Raw genomic sequence first — 17824 nt, 5'->3', positions numbered from 1 at the left:
TCTGAATTTAGTAGTGCAATGAAGGGATATGGACGCATTAAACATCAGTTTTCTGCGTACTGGTGTACTTACATTGAGTTCGTGTTTTAAAATATCTTAAATAAGATTTTCTAGTGTTCTATTCCATTTATGGTGTCGGTGCATTAATGGTATGTATCTTGATGTATGCACGATGTACTCTTAGAATTCAACACGGTTTAGTACCCAAAAGCGCGACCTAGTTACTTAGACGCACTTGCATCTTAGACCTGGTTCACCTGCCTCTTTAATTGGGATCAGAAAATGTGAATATACTTCTTAAATTCGTCTAAATAATTCGTCAGTTTAGTAAGGCTTTCATTGCAGGCATTTTCACACTATTTCTCTAAAATATACGAAAAAACAAACTATACTACATAGGCCTAATGGAATCACGTCAAGTGACCAAAACGAAATGTGTGCCGGACTACATCCCGATAATCCCATAAAATGTATATCTACCACGAAAAAAGTGGATCAAGTAATACATTTGTACCATTAAAATAGAGCTGGTCAATTCAGACTAATTATGGAACGACAACTGTTTCTGAGCTGGTGTCTTTAATTGGTAGTTTTATTTGAATTCCATAGATAGGAACAGTACAAGATCATTGTCATTTTCCTACATCTGTACAATATTTTAATTCTCCCAATCTTGAGGACGAGCTTTAGAGAAATGTTTAGGTAATTCACTGTGAAGTTCAAATATTATCATCAAGTCGTTTATTTGGGGTTTACCACAACAAAGATTAAACATCTCATAAGTTCTATTTATAAACTGTATCAATAAAGTATTAATATAACTTGAATGATTCCCTTAAAAGTCGCAAATAAACCATTAACTCTTGCTTTTAGCAATAAATACGTAAACAATTAAGTGCAATACATTCTGACATATATTTAGCAGAATACTTCTCACCTTAAACGAATTAATGCTACCTGCCAAAATACCTGTTATCTCAAAATGTTCATGTTATACTTTGATTAAATGAGAAATCACTTCATAAGTTGAGCTTTTTACTAACACCTGTTTGATTATCCAAAGCTACCATATAATGTATTGTGATGCGACTCGATCATTATACATGTTAGCACAATAGTTATTAATACTTCTAGCAACATGGTACTATGCACTATAAATGATATTTAAAAGGTGCAAAACATCCATTATCTTTCCCTATTTTTTAAGTCTTATTTGTATAAAACTTTCCCTTGATGTACCCCAGTAACATGTTAAAAGTGTATAATGTAAGCGGTTCAACAAGCTTTACAACTTTACTCTTTTTAATTTTCCCACAGGTTAAATATATATGCAAAGGTTACGCATGATGTGCACATAGGTCTTACAATGTGTTGACTAAATGATATAAGGAAGCTACGAGGCACCAAAGGGAGATAACCTAATAATTCAGTGCGTAATCCAAATTTGTAGCATTTCAAGTTAACGGGGTTAAGCTAGCTGATATTATAGTTATATATTGAACAATTTGAATTGCAGTCAATCACAGTTGTAAAATATTAATGGCATGTTTTACCCAGACACCATTGCCCTCTTGAACGCCCCTCGTGTCGAGATCGAGCTGATGAATGCACCATATGTTAGTATGACATAACAATTCTAAACCACTAAATATCTCTTCATGCATTACATTTGAATTTTATAGGTTTCACCATTAAATTATTTCTTCGTATACTCTTTAGTGTTACATATGTGCGTGCTGATAATGACATTTTGACTGCATGGTAACCCTTTGAAAGCCCCCATTAATGCAAAAATTAGATGTTATAACCAGATTAAAGAATATTTAGATTGTGTGATAAGTGATTCAAGTACTGTGCGCGAGATAGTCCTGTTTTACAGAGGTGTTTCGTAGATTTCAACCAGTGACATTAAAAACATAAATTAGACTATACACCATACTGTGTAATAATTTCTTTGGCTAAGACGAGAAACATGTTCGAACATCTATTACATAACTCGCATTTCTCATAAAGAGTTGTAGATTAATCTCCTTAAACAACTTGTGGTTAACTTTCAGGTGTGTTGGTATGGTTTAATATTGCCTTCATGACATTCATGAAACCTTTATATTTGTTTCCTTAATCTTTCTGCACTTATGTGCTTAATGCTGTTCAATGCAACTAAAGACATATAACTTGGAAAGACATCCTGGTTCATAACTCTAGAAAGTAGAGACAATTACTGAACCATTCGTAAGATCACTCAGTTACATCAATACTTGACCGACTGTCCTCATTGTAAATAGGTGTGACAGAGAATATTGAACATGTTCGTTAATATTATCGGTGGTTGTTATGTAAATCAATGAATCTTTTTTCAACATATGTGTCCCATTACATAAGATGTGCATGTGGTGGCAATATAAACAATACGAACTGATGGCCTTGTAGATATTGGTCGAGGTACTTGATCTGGATAGAAAGCATGAGGATCAGGATGAGGGACTTTGCGAAATGCTAAGAGGATAAAAACAAAATCTAACTTTCTGTCCAGTCACACTGAATTTTAATAGCTAAAGCATATAAATATAGCAAGTTTAAACGAATACTGGATTGAGTAATATTTATCTGATGGCATAGACACATCTGTAGCAGATATCTTTCAAAACACACAAGTATTTTTCTACTTTATATAAGGACTTTTCAGTCCTTAGTCAATTGATATTTCTTAGTCCGCACCAGTATATTATGATTTAAGCAATTTTTTTTCATATTACTAAGTTTTAACAAACTCCGGGTATGTGTTTCATCTTCATTCTTCATTTTTGTTTTCTTTTATCGGAAGATACTATTTCTGTTTCCATTGTGTCTGACAACCATATACGGACAAATTCCCTCCCTAACGTTTTAATTTCAGTCTTTTTTGTTCATATAATAATGAGTACAAAACATAAAGTTATTTTTGTCACTTAAGCCAACTAATTATGATCTTATGAATAAAGAGGAAAAAAGAAATTGAATAATTAAATCAGTTTCCCCTTTAGAAACTGTGGTAATTGTATTGGACAAAAATGACCATCTGTCTACCAAAAGAAAATAGTTTTTTTTTACCGATGAGAGATGTTCCTCAAGGGTTATATATATATATATATCAAAATAAAAATATGAGATTGTTGATTTTGTGGAACATGGTTTGTCGTTAATTATGTCTAAATGTACAATGTATCTGGAAAAGAGTCGTTACTGAATACTTTTCATCAAATTATATTCTTTTGTTGGAAATGTTTTTTCTTTAATATTGAACATTGTTCACGGGTCCATCAACATCCATTATATTGTGGTTTGTGGTTGGTAACCGCATCTTAAAGACCAAATGGCAAACTTGTGGAAACCAGGGAAACCAGGGAAACCAGAATGTCGTTTCTGATTCCGAAATATGTGGGTTTTTGAGCTTCGTTGTGTCGCAAGACAAAATATTGTCAAGTTTATCATTTCACATAAAATAGTCAAATCTAACAGAGCTGTTATAGACTCATGTAATGATATAAGTTGCAGTATTGCAGTTGTTTCAGATCTCCAAATAAATCAGAAGTTTCTAGTAGATATCATGACAAATACTCTTGAAGAATGTATACAAGAAGTAAGGCTTACTGATAAATACAAAATAGTATGTTTACAACACTTTAATTAGATTTTAAGCAATGGATAAATTGTGGTGTCTGCGACACCTCCACAACACTAAATAGACAATAATGTCACACATAGCAAACACATAGGAACCTTAATAACAAAGAATCATTGCCTAAACAAGGGACGTAACCACTTTGGCTTTAACTTGTCTGGTGAACACAACTTTTCGACAGCTTTAAGCCGTTCTTATAATGTCAATTCTTGGAATGCATTTATAAACTACCTTGTCGGAGCAATGTCTCGACTCTCTACAACTAATTCGACTGTATGAGTTTGCTATGTCCTTAGTGCAAATATGGCAACTTCATTCTATATTGATCTTGTTTTTATGTAAATGTATACGTAAACTTGATGGAAAAGCTACTTGAACAGCAAGTTAATTAAACCAATTACCAACATAACACTAAAGACACAGCGTAACTGTTTATTAAGCGAACAAATATGTGTGTATTAACACTACAACACATACGTTGCTCACTGAATAAACTGTATTAGGTTTTTACAGTCCGGATTTCAATCCGGTGCCTTGCACACAAACAGAGTTGGTTTTGAACCAAAAAACTAACAAACATAACAAAAGACACATAGACGCACATGAATACAAAAATAAACGGCTTGTTTAATTTCTCGTCTCATATTTTAGCCGCAAAGAAAAAAATCTACAAGCCTATGACGGAGAGACTAATAACATCGCAACACTAACCTCGGATTGACTATGATCCAAATAGTCTTGCGAACCCTATTCTATCCTATAAAAAGCCAACTTCATCTGTTTTATTTACACCGATGTCCTGATTGGAACTGAATTGAAAGTGGTCATAAATTGACCACGTTCTTTCAGTAATCTGTAGATGTGTCATATTTACATTATTTACATACTTCATGAACTTTCTGTTGGATCGTATGTTGTCGAGATCAATTTGGCTTTTCATAGAAACGAAGAAGGATCTGGTTTACAACCTAATATACAATGAATGATTACATAATGTGAAATGTGTAGTTTTGCAACGTGCATGCTTGTCAAGCTGCCTGCATGTTTTTTCAACACTCAGTTTTTAGAACTTGTGTGTAGTTCTCGGTTAAATAATGTCACTAAATGATAGCACTAAAATAAAGTTATAAAAATTATATGGAAACAAATAAAAATGATGTAGCAAAATAGTAATGCAAAGTGGATACTGAATAAACAAAAGCAATAAATATATATAGGAAGCACTGTTGCTGCCCACTTGTTTGTACGTTGCCCTCATGTTGTATTTTTTTCACAAGACAACTTGCCATATATGCGTATTTGTTTTGGAATTATTATATCTAAATCATAAAATCATTATGCATTAATATAAAAAAACACAAAACCATCTTATAGGGTTAAACCAAAAACAATTAAAATCAACAATAAACTATAGTCGTGTTGAACTTTAAAAAAAAAAAAGATTATAGTCATTAAACAACTGAAAATGGTAACAACATTTCTTTTGACAGAAAGACTAGGTTGGGTTGCTTGTGTTGACCTTTGAACCATGAACCCACAAAAAAATCAAATCATCAACAAAATGTGACCGGGTTAGCCCAGTCCATGAATCTCATGTATATATTACAATGTTACAAAACAACTTACATATTTAAAATTATGACCATAAATGTCCATTACAAACAAAAGGCGTCACGGGGTAATTTCATGGTTCATCATCAGCACCTATTAGTTGTTATAGTCACTGAAGGGGCATATATGGCCAGTTGAAAGACCCACCACTCAGGAGCATATCTCTGATTAGAGTCTCTATGGGAGTCTTCCCAACAAGTCGTACGAAAAACAGCTGCTCTATAACCTGTGAGCTGACTGTCCGTAGCGATGGCAACCGGAGAAGGAGCTTTCCAAATCTAGTTGGCTGATTAGGGTACTGACTCCTGACGTACTCTTCCAGTGCACATTGTGATTTCTCTTGAATACTTTCAACGTGGTTCATGTCAGTGAGTCCACAAGTATCTAAAGAAATAAAGACAAATATTAAAATCATTTGTCCAATAAACAGCTCAAAGGTCAACATTGATTTAACTTTCCTCGAGTTTGATATCTACATATATTTAGTTCTTTTAACATTTTATCATACATAAAACCAATAAGTAGTTTTCTTTTTGTTTTAATACTCTCTTCCGCCACAAAAAAGTTTGTATTTGATGACATTTGTATTTCTTCGTAGTTCTTAACAAAATTTGTTTCTCCTTTATTCATGCATTATGGAAAATGTGTCACGGTAAAAGGAGCAAATTATAATGAGGCAAATGTCAATGAGACAACAACCTCGCAATGAATTACAAACACAGGCACATTTAAACAAGATATGCACCGTATAAAAGGTTACACAGCTAGTGCCAAAATTCAATTGTATGATTATAGTATTTTGTATAAGGTCATTATTTCTTGCAACCCAACATCTACGGGTTGAATAGCGACTCATACAAAGGAGCTTATTCAAAATATGTACATCATAGTAGTCGTTTAAAAGACATTTCTATGCACATGTATTGAATAGTCAATATTATACTAGTAATTAAAGGATATTGGTGATACACCCTTCTTATTCTATATGTATTATCAGTTATGACGAAATTATCAGTCTGGGCACGGGGTGCACAACTAGTAAAGCAGAAGGCGTGACCCAAAACGCATCTGTGAACGATATTCTTTTGAATTTAAATCTGATCTTTGCAAGCATAACATTACCTTAGAGTTAACGACGTGGAAACTTTTGTGAAAAAGATCAGCCGCCATTTAATACCCAAGTGGTGGCCTGTATTTGGGGCGAGTCATGGGCAATTTCGTTAATGTTTCTGCCTTGCAAAGCAGATAAAAGACAGAAACAACTTTTACACTATCCTCAAAAACAGATAATAACGTTCTGCCATGATCAAAGTCTGAATAACCATCGTTTAATTGACAATTGAGTTTTTGGCTTCGGAATTCAGGCTGTAAATGTAATACGTTACTTGTAGGATGTTTCATTGGCAAAATAAAAGAAGAAAACACCACCTCCAAAATACATATTGACTTCTAATTTTCCCCGTCATCATGAAAAATTAATTCATTTTAAACTGCCGTTAAGTTCTGAGAATATTATCGTGTTACAATCAATTCACGATTTGTAATCAGTACAAGAAATTGACAATTGATTAGTTTAATTATCAATAAATAAAATTTACCGACATTGAGAGGAAATTGCACAGCAAACGAACAGTGCCATTTTGACACGCGGTCGGATTACACAATGTATGTTGACACTGTCGATCGGGCACCTGATTGTTAGTTTATCATCTGAAACAAGAGCGGCATCCGTCAACAGTGTTGGAGGATAAATTTTGTAATTAACTCCCTTTGTGGTCGGTCTTATCTTTTGATTCTGATGTAATTTGTACAGTTGACTTTAACTTGTTTCCCAATAATCTGATAATAACCGGTATAACATAACAAAACCACTCACCAAATATTGTCACAAAATTGTGAAACATTTCTTTTTGAAGGAAACTGAGGTCGGGATCGATAGTTGGAGCAACAACTTGATCAATCTTATTTGACGCGAAAATAATTCCATGTATGGCCTCTTACTGTACCTTTAGCATTTAAAACTTGAACTTAGCTTTGATCAAGATTTTTATGATTTGTGTTAAATGATGCCATTAATTTTATGTTTTAACTAATGCGATTCATTTAGGGCTATTTATGGCTGAGAATAGATGGGTGTTTTATAACGTGGTTGTGCAAAAAGTCAATCTTTAATATTAAGTATGCCGCATGTGTTACATGTTAATGCTCATTTAAAAGTTTCTGCTAATAACATAAAACATGTCAAACGCAAAGCTAAGGTAAATACAACCTATGTAGTATAATTGATTTTGGGTAATATGCCATTAGTATACGTAACAATAAAATGTTGTGAAACAGCATGCAGTTAAAAAGTGTCAGAGCATCTTTATCGATAGTACTGTATGTGTGGGGTTAGGGCATAGTTCGATATCAAGGAAAAATTCTAGAGTATAAAGAAGCTGTTTATCTTTTTGTACTAATATAAATACTATGAATAGTCTAAATTTTGAGATATATATAAGCATTTTACGAAAGTTAAGACCAATGTTCACATTTGTATATCTTGGGTTTTAAAAGATATGTACTGTATAAACACTAGCACTTTTTAGATTTTATACATAAACCGAAAGGGAAGTTTTGAAAAAGAAAAAAAATGTGTGCATTATTATCAGATTTGTTATCACATTTATAGACACACGAAGTAAAAAAAATCTGTTTTTGCATAAAAAAAAATTAAAATAAATATTACTGGTGATTTTGGTGTTCTAAAAACTTTGCAAGGTTATCCGTTACGAAAGTACCCAGGTTGGTTCAGCCACCTATTATTATTGTATGATATTTATCTGAGCCTTTTCAAATTGTCTCGAAGTTACAATTATTTATGTGTGAACGTATCAAACTTTTGCATTCGTGGCAATTTACGTTACTATACGAACCCCCTCCTCTTGTTTTAGAATTTAGTAACACGATGACATTTTCTGTCATTTCTACCCCTCAAGTTGATGTGAAAAGATATTGATTTCTCTTTTAATAAATAAGGGCTAGAATGTGTATTGTTATAAAATTATCATTTGAAGTCGTGTCAACTAGAATTAGTTCTCTACAGAATAATATCCAATTTTTATTTGATGATTTTGTTTTCTTTGTTCATGTTGTGGTTTTATGCTTGTATAGCTCATTACACAAGCGTTTAGGATTATTTCCCGTGATAATATTTAAAACTTTTGCCTTTTTGCAGAAAAAACTGCGATCTTTAATTAAAAGCTGAAGAGCATGACATTAACTGTCTCCTCGATTATACGATCCAACAACCCTTTTCACTCTAGACATTACATGTGCCATATTCACTGGTACATCACAGTAATTAGCGTAAATAATTCAACTCATTTTAATAGGTCTTTATATACAGGTGTTTAAGTCATTCAATATGCCTATGGTTTCAAATATTAATTGTTTATGTAGAAGTTGAAGAATGAAATAACATTAAGATGCTTTTATTTTTTATATTAGCTAAATTATCCTTGTAACTTAATTCTACTTCATTTTTTATCAATCTAATTTGTACAATTTGTAGAGTTTACCCTTGAGAGCCCTATGCAGTAACTTATCTCATGTTTAAATTGTCGACCTATTTAACACTTCACAAACTGCATATACACATATCTAAATGTGCAGTCTAATGTCTGCATAATAAAAGATATTCAACTGTAGGTGCATTTACTGCAATTATCAAGCACTCCTAGTCGAATATTTATACCGCCAGGAAAATATTACATATGTTTAGTAATACAAATATTTAACCTCCGATTCATCTAGACACCTCACAGTTGGACACGAAATTTAGGCGATGAAAACTATTTTACATAAAGAAACTTATTTTTAGCTAACTACAGTAATTTGTCAACTAAGTATTTATACTTCTTTCAAACAAAAAGTGGTGTAGGCTTACAAAACAAGGCTAGCTTGATCTTTCAAGGTGAAAAAATTATCAAGATTCACGAAATAACAAATGTTTTCATTCATAGAAAGTCTTTTCATGTGTGAAATATTACACAGACTCTAGAAATTTGTTTAGGTAATTATATACGTTTAACATATGGTAGCTGCTTATGATGTAAAAGGAGGAAGGTTTCTTCGCCATCTTGACCTTAAGTGCACCCTTCTTCCTTGTCAACTCTGACATAATCCCGCTCACGTAATCATCAAGAGGCAATGTATTTCTGTGCATGTCTGGAACCATGCCAATAACTAACTGTGCCTCAAAGCAATTTGCACTATATGTCTGAAAATTATAAGCTGTACATATTGCACAAGAGGTTACTAACTTAGGGCGATCCGTCTCATTCTAAGGTCAAAACGTCTCGATATTTAACCTATTTATTATAACATGTTTTATATATACAGATATTACATCGATATCTTTTCTATGCCTAAGTTTTATTACATTGAATGTTACGCTGACAAGTGTTATGCATAGTTCGACGACGTCGGAGAAAACAAAAGTCATACTATGTAGTTGAACTTCATTATAGGGTGAGAAAATTCAAGAGAGGTTCGACAACTGATCGAAAAGAAGTTTTTTATGATGTTAAGGATTCGTATGTAACAGGTCCCAGATTACTTGAACAATGGTTGTTTATTAAATGCTATTTAGGATTTACAACGCACTATGTTTCCAGTAAACTCTTCCTCTTCATTATTCCCACAAGTCTTTTAAAGAATATCTATCCTGTTATCTACCAATTAATACATAGGTTTCTGCAACACATACTTGGACATTTTTTTTTTAAACTTCACCCTTTTTATATAAATCTTTAATCATTTATTGTTCTTTTTTATGGGCGGAAATTTCTATTCATGTAATTCCCCCTTGGTCAAGGATAGAGTGTAATTGACATAAATATCCAATGATTATCCAAAAATTGATTTCAAACCTCGAACACAGCAAACTGACAGTTATTATTATGATGGACAGCTATGAAATGTACCGAGAATATCTAAATCAAATTAAATCTCCAACTGATCAATTTTTAAAAAAGCCAGAATCTATTGGCGGATGAAAATGAAGTGGACAACTGTATTCGACAATTTATCATCAGCTAACATAATTCTGATTTCGAAAATATAGCTTTGAGGGAGTTTATTTTTGAAAAATATAAAGCCTTAAACATTTTGAAGTTTTATTAAATGATTCGTACGTTTTTATGGAAATATATTTTTCACATTGTGTTCTATTTTAGGAGAATTATCTGACAACAGTTCTGCTCTGTTTTTATCAGATAAGGACCAGATACAACTACAGTATCTTATTTCTTGTTAACAAGACCTAGGTCGTATCTGCGTAAACGCCGTGGGAAATTCTTACAATACTCCTTTACTATAATTCTTACTCTTAAGTTAACAATTTAGAAATGTCAAGTAACGACAATTTTAAACACTTTTCTTAGTTTTAGTTTCTAGCTATTAAGACGACTGTCAATCTATATGAAATATACAATATTATGCATGTTGTAATTTATAACATAAATGAACTAGAAGTCTTCATATCTCATGTTAGATTAAATACATTTTAATATAAATCTTATAGTTTATAATGCCTTCATAATGTATTTAAAAGTCATTTGAGTTTAAATATGGCATCGCGACATTTTGTGGTATAAGTTAAATATACAGCTTTCAACAATAGCGATTCCTGTTTTTTAAGGCTTGCTTTAGGAACGCATGTTTGTTCAATTAGTTTTAAGTTAATCTGGTAATATAGTACTTGACATGGGGAGCTGAAATGAATTTTTAACCAGTGAGAATGTTCAACTTATTTTTATCTTTATTTACGTAAGTCGGTGGTGAAATTAGACACCACTTTAAATACAGTTAAAACTTTTCCTTGTATAACCCTTTACTATTTCCGTCTGATGCTAATATTATTTCTGATAAAGGGTGACACCTTTGAAAACACTCTTTGATTTATAACTTGCACAATGCACATGGTATGGGGTACTCAATATATTGGGAGAAACCCGTAGGGAAATTTCAGTTGGAAAATAAATAAGGATTGAATATAAAAATTGTTTCCTTCAATAAAGAAATTTTTTTTAGACTGAATCAGGTCAGTCTCATATTGAAATGCAACAATCTAATTTCTTTATAACCAGTTTACAACAATAAAGATACTTACTGTAGCCATTCATTGAATGTCTCTGGGACGGAACTGGCTCTGGTTTTCGATCTACAAAAAACACAGGATTTTATAATCATATAATGAAGAGACATTTTCGAAATAATTCATAATCTGTTTGATTTTAAGACTGATTTTTATTAGTTGACTTTCACCACAGTACAATACAATTAAAACGCGAAGTTGTAAAGCATCAAGCCGTTATGATAAAAATATTCAAAATTTATAATAAATCATAAAATAGAAATTGGATTTGTGAATATATTTTTGTAGAAAGAAACCTAGGGCAAATTTGACGAAGAGATACAAATTAATGTTAACATGGATAACATATTAAAATGTGAAGGATTTATAAAGGACAAAATCTCCAAATGACGAATTTAACCTGTCATCCTATTTGAGGAAGGCCCATGTTTACATTTGAAATATAGTCTGAATCACCTAAATGACCACAGACCATTAACATTTGTAATGTTTAGGTTAACGTGGATTAATGAAGTGCCAGTTTATATTGTCTGCCTTCATCCTGTCTGTCCAGATATATGAATTTAGGTTTTATTTTTAAAACTTGTCAGGCCTAAAACAGGTTTGAACCTAGTACCCCTAATTTTTTGTTTGGTTTTGAAGGAGTAATCAAGGGAACCAAGGTTATAGCGGTAATCAAAAGAATGCAATCCAGGGACAAAGACCAGACATGGAAAACAGATATACACAGCAAAGAACATAAAGTAACTAAAATCATACATACAAAGTAACAAAAGCAAATGAGGGGTATAAATTCTGTGATATACATAATGCCTCTTGAGAGAATTGAAAATTTATCATATATAATTTTAATGCCCAATCAACTAACCTGAACTGAATAGCACTATTGCCTTCAAACAGCTATACTCAGCGGAATCAACATGGAGGGCCTTTAATTTCTCCACCTGCTCTTGAAAAATACGTATGTGGTCCATAAAGGCTACAACTCTATCTGCAGCCATGGGACTTGCATGGAGTCCAGCTGCGGCTAATAACGGAGCCACATGTAGTGGCATCGAGCACTGTGCCGCATTTAATACGAACAGTTCGCTCCAGCTCAAACGGAGCAACGCTACTTGATCTGTGATCTGTAGGTCAGGGAAAAATGGAATATTTCGTGCCCATTCAACAGCACTGAAAAGAAGTCTTGCCGCTAGTTCACAAATGTTCTCAATTCCCATTATATTGTTGGGTTGCATACACTGTCCATACCGTGAAGTTGGGTAAGGTTCTGCCCTCAATAACATAGATATAAAACTGGAGAGATACGTGTGTCCATTCAATGGAAAACCGTTTTCGTACCCCATTTGTCCTGGGAAGGGGTGCTGTGTCGGAGGAATTCTTCCTCTCTGAACAGCTGAAAAAGACAAGCGAAAAGGTTCTATGTCGAATATGTAAAATTTTTTTTACTCCAAAAAAGATGATAAAATTATAACAATGTAATGGGTTAATATGTTAAATAACTTTTTAATTATGCCATTTTATTAAACGAAACTTTACATTTAAGTTGGTTTCATGAAATAAATGAAAAATAAATAAATAAAGAGAAATTGCATAGGAAATATAATACATATAAATATGGAGAAATTGCATAGGAAATATCATACATATAATTATATTGTCCCATTTATTTTGCCAAAAACACTATAAAAATGTCTGTAATTTGTACATATATTTTTTTTAATATCATGACTTTTTATTCTTATTAACAACCAAAATATCGGCTCTGATATAATGCAATTAACAATAGAATGTTTAAGCAACTGTTACATGGTGCGATCAATGATCAAATTGTAAAAGGTCAAATCGGAGCAGTTACGTTTTGGTCTCTGACTCATGCAAAATTACACATAAGGTGCAATATAAATGCACAGAACTGCAGTTGTATGCATATATATATATATATATATATATATATATATATATATATATATATATATATGTGTGTGTGTGTGTGTGTGTGTGTGTGTGTGTGTACAGCAGACATGTCATGTTTAATGACTTGTGATGTTAAATATAAATTTAAAAAGTTATAAAGGGGTCATTAAGGGTTACGGTGTGTCAAGTGTTCATTAAAATAGAACAACTTTCAGTTTCTTCTTGTGCTAAACCAGTAGAATTATTTATCTTGATAGCACTTGATTTTTTTTCATATTCATAAGTAAGAAACATATATGTATACATGTCTATAGGTAAAAGACATCCTTGTAAAAGCGCTATGTGGAAACACCTGCTTTCGGTTTGTCTGGGTCGAGATTAACGATCACAGGTCACAACGTCACGCACTCAGACGAAAAAATGTCAATAGCGATATTTAAATAAAAAGTATAATAAAACTTATACAAATGTAAATAGACTTGTCTGGGATTGCATAACTATGACAACACTTAACAAAACTGGTGCACAACTTTAAATAAAAAAGAATAAATCATTAAATGCTAATTTTGCAGATAAAAATTATTGATGTATTTTAATGGGGCTATATAAAAGGAGGGTGGCGGGATGGAAGAGTGATTATTGATAATCAGGGGTAAATGAAGCAAATGTGAAATAAATGTTAAATTAAACAATACAAATGTAAATAATAATGTGATTTTATTTCTAAGATGGAAAGTCGTTCATGCAAGTACACAGAATCTATGGATTATTAATTATTTTATTTATTAGATTTTGAATGTGTAAAAATTTATTAATTACAGGACATCCCATATCAGAAACACACAGTAAAATGTGTTTACAAATTATACATGTACATAACATGCATTAACTTCCTCTTCATATGACACATACAGATAAGAGGATACAATTATACTTAGAATAGAGATGAAACATACTGTAATCTCTCAAAATTATTATAAATATTGAGTTTACTACATTTCTTCCTTTTAATATTATATATATATATATATATATATATATATATATATATATATATATATGAAGTACATCAGGTTTATATTTTTACAATTTTATAATATAAATTTAACAATACACTGTGAAATAAATTTATTCTTGAGTCATTTATTCACTGTTTTCAAGACAAAATTAGAATTAGATTCAAATGAACATTGCATTATTACCGGAATAATGCCGTCATTAGTTTATTCAGTGTATAACTTCAACAAAAAAAAAATGTCCCAAGTATAATATTTTTGTTTCACAGTATTTAAAATATTTTCCCCAAAATAAAGTTACCTTCAAACTTACCTTCCCGTCTCATGCCAGATTTCAAACATTTTTTCAAACGACAATACTGGCATTGGTTCCGATGATGTTGGTCAATAGGACAGTTTCGGTTTCCTCTACATGTATACGTTAAATTTCGGCGGACTGAACGTTTGAAAAAACTTTTGCATCCTTCACACGTAAATTGTCCATAATGTTTTCCCGAACTCTTGTCACCACAAACTACACACTCTATTTGTTGCTGTTTGTTTTCAGGAGTTGACGAGCCATTGGTAGTTGTAGAACCGTTAGAGATCGACATGGCACCATTCGTTGTTGGTTGTTGCGTCTGGGGTGCTGTAGGTCCTGACTGGGTCGCTGGGACTAGGGCTGATGATTCTGTTATAGCTGATGGTACTGCTGGTACGGTCTGGACCGGTGTCTGTGCTGCTGTTGGGGTTGTTGGACCCATATCTTCAGTAGGATCCCTAGGCCAAGCCGTCACGACATGTGGAGGTGTTCCGCTCAACGCCATTACTTAACACTATGTTGCATTAAAGAATGTGCAGTATGAAGTCAAAGGTTACGTCACACCAGATGATACTATTGGTACACTGTTAAACTTTTATAAGATTATGTCATTTCCAACTTGTTCCAAAATAAGAATTGTTATCCTCTCAAGTATTTCCCTGGTACTCCACTGAATATCATTATTTGTTCTAAGAACAGTCCAGGAAGCAACCTTTTGGCATGTGTCGGATCGTAAATATAATCAGAGTCTAAAAGTGTACAGATATTGAAACACTTAGTGACTTGGACGCGGAGTAATCGCGAACTCTACTGTTGTATGGAGTGGGTGGCCTAAAGGAGTACTCCGTATGGTTTGAACTCTGACTTCTGCATTAAAACTAAAGATTTTCAATGGTTGTGTTCCATATAAGGAGTGTAGTGTCATTTAGGTTCATGGAATGTATTAGTGAGTGACACATTGCTGTCGTTTGGTCAAAGCCCCCAACCATGGAGGGCATAACCGATGCACTTCAACTACCTTTCCTATTGGTCTATCGCTTCATTTATTATACACATCTCGCCTGTCAATAATCTATATTGTATTCCTGCGCACACTTCTTGCGACTCGTAATCTGCCCTAGGTCATCAATGTTTTTGGTCCAATCCGTGCAGGTTTAGGAGGAGGGAATATAATTATCGACACGAGGAGAACTACAAGTCACATAGTTATTGAATAATATTATCCACAAACTGCACATATCAGTGTCGTCTGCTAGCGAGTTATACCGACACATCGTATGACACTTTCAGTAAACAACGGCCCTCTAATTAATTGTGTTTGTATTTTTGTGTCAGATTTATTTAATTATGTCTGTAACTAAAGATTTTTTTCTGAGAAAAGAATTTAAACTTTTCTCGGTGGTTTATTTTTCAAGGCAGTGAAAAAGTCAGATGGCGTAACACACAGCAAATGAGGCCATGACCTTACCCACTCCCTGTAAAAACTTGTTTAACTGCATAACCGCTGTATACGCTGCATAAGAAATGCACTAGATGGTTTTATGAAATAAAAATTGCTAGTGATCGATTCAATAAAGATGTATTTGTGAAATAACTTGTATTCAGCATCTCTCAATATGCAATACAAAATGTATTTCAAGTCACAGATTTAATAGTAACAGATTGTTGTTACATAGTCAATGATGAATGTCTCACCTGTACGTACACAATTTGATAAAAACGCTTGTATATTTATTTATAGAACATAGGCAATGTAGAACTGACGACAAATGTGTATTAGAAAATACATTTTTTCACTCCATTGATCACCCGATGAAAGAGAAGAACTTCTCTTATTTTATCAATTTAAAAAAAAATACATTTTCTTGACCCTGTTACAAAGAAATGTCTCCTTCAATATACCTGTTCATTGAAGTTGATATACCTAAGTTATTCGTTTTGTCTGCATTTTAACTATATCAAATTACAAAATGTCAATGGTTTTGAATTGATTTTATGCACAAGGAGACCCTGGGTTTAACATTTTGCAAGCTTGACTGGTATTTTATAAAAGGTTTCACAAAATGTTTATGCTGAACTACATACTGTATCTATATTAACCGCCTCCATTCTCAGACTTCATATGTTAATGATTTTATAACAATAATGAGTTCTAAAATCATAAAATAAGTTCAATGTAACTTTGTGTTCATATATATGTACAACAGTTTGTGTGTATGATAGATTGTTGATTATATAATTGTTATTCTTTCGGTGGTTCATTCTATTTGAAATGATCTTTTCCTACCTTTTCAGTATTATTTTGTAAAAACGTTTAATGTCAAATGTGGTATAAAGGCAAAAAACAATGCTCTATTTCAGAAATAAACGAGTTAAAAAGAACTTAACATATTTAAAAATGTAATATTGAATTAGTATATTGAATCACTCTAGAAGCAAAATGTAACTAAGGAAATTTTTAATGTTCTTAAGTCATACTGCAAATTAAAACAAAGCTATCGTTTATCTAGAATAACTATGATTTCAGGTAACAAATAAGAATAATGACAAAGTGTAATACAAATTTAATCTAAGATTATATTTTTCCATTTAACATTTTGTAAGATTAAAGTCTTTATTTTTATAATGAAAATTTGTCCGAAATTTTGATTTTATTGCTAAATTTGAATCAATCATTCTGATTAAATTCTAATCACGAAAAATGTCACAGCCAGCATAACCTACCAAGGACCTAACAAGGTTTATCAAAATGAGCTATCTATTTGCAAACACCTATGTAAGGTTTTCTTTACCCTTTATCTACTTCCAAATTAAAAATTATGTCCCATGAAGTATCATATGACTTCCACAGACCATTTATCTTGGAGTTTTAAATTTAAAACAAAGGATTATTGTCAAACGATTAAACAAAAACTACAATATTGTCTGTGGTTTTGTATGGAACGTCATCATATTTTGTAGAGTTTTATTAGCGCCTTTTCTTCTGTTTTATCAGTTAATCTTCTCGTGACCTCTCCTTTTTATTGTTTCTTTTTTTTTTGGTCAAAATATGTTAACTTCTTTTAAACAATAGACAGCACCCTTTATGAAATATAATAAAACCTGGTGACGTCACGGAAATTCCTTCTAAAAATCAACGAACAATCTACTGTACTGTCAATGTATGAAAATCATATTTT

The 17824-nt window shown here is 32.3% G+C and overlaps 1 protein-coding gene across 2 annotated transcripts; it reads right to left on the bottom strand.

The window, feature by feature from the left end:
* Nucleotides 1–3647: 3647 nt before the first annotated feature.
* LOC148622213 (nuclear receptor subfamily 2 group F member 1-B-like) lies at nt 3648–15875 on the bottom strand. 2 transcript variants are annotated; one of them, XM_088571877.1, is made up of 4 exons: nt 14658–15875; nt 12280–12807; nt 11427–11477; nt 3648–5656 (listed from the first exon to the last, which is right to left on the bottom strand). In XM_088571877.1, the coding sequence occupies exons 1-4, from the start codon at nt 15148–15150 to the stop codon at nt 5382–5384; spliced, it is 1347 nt and encodes a 448-aa protein (XP_088428003.1). In that variant the 5' UTR covers nt 15151–15875; the 3' UTR covers nt 3648–5381. The 2 variants fall into 2 exon arrangements, with proteins under 2 accessions (XP_088428003.1, XP_088428002.1); XM_088571876.1 differs by having other exon boundaries at nt 14646–15584.
* Between the last annotated feature and the right edge of the window lie 1949 nt (nt 15876–17824).

The sequence above is a fragment of the Perna viridis genome, chromosome 3 (genome assembly GCF_037379345.1).
Source record: "Perna viridis isolate PV_CMFRI_1.1 ecotype Kerala chromosome 3, ASM3737934v1, whole genome shotgun sequence".
Lineage (NCBI taxonomy): Eukaryota > Metazoa > Mollusca > Bivalvia > Mytilida > Mytilidae > Perna > Perna viridis.
This window is presented reverse-complemented; position numbering and strand designations above follow the sequence as displayed.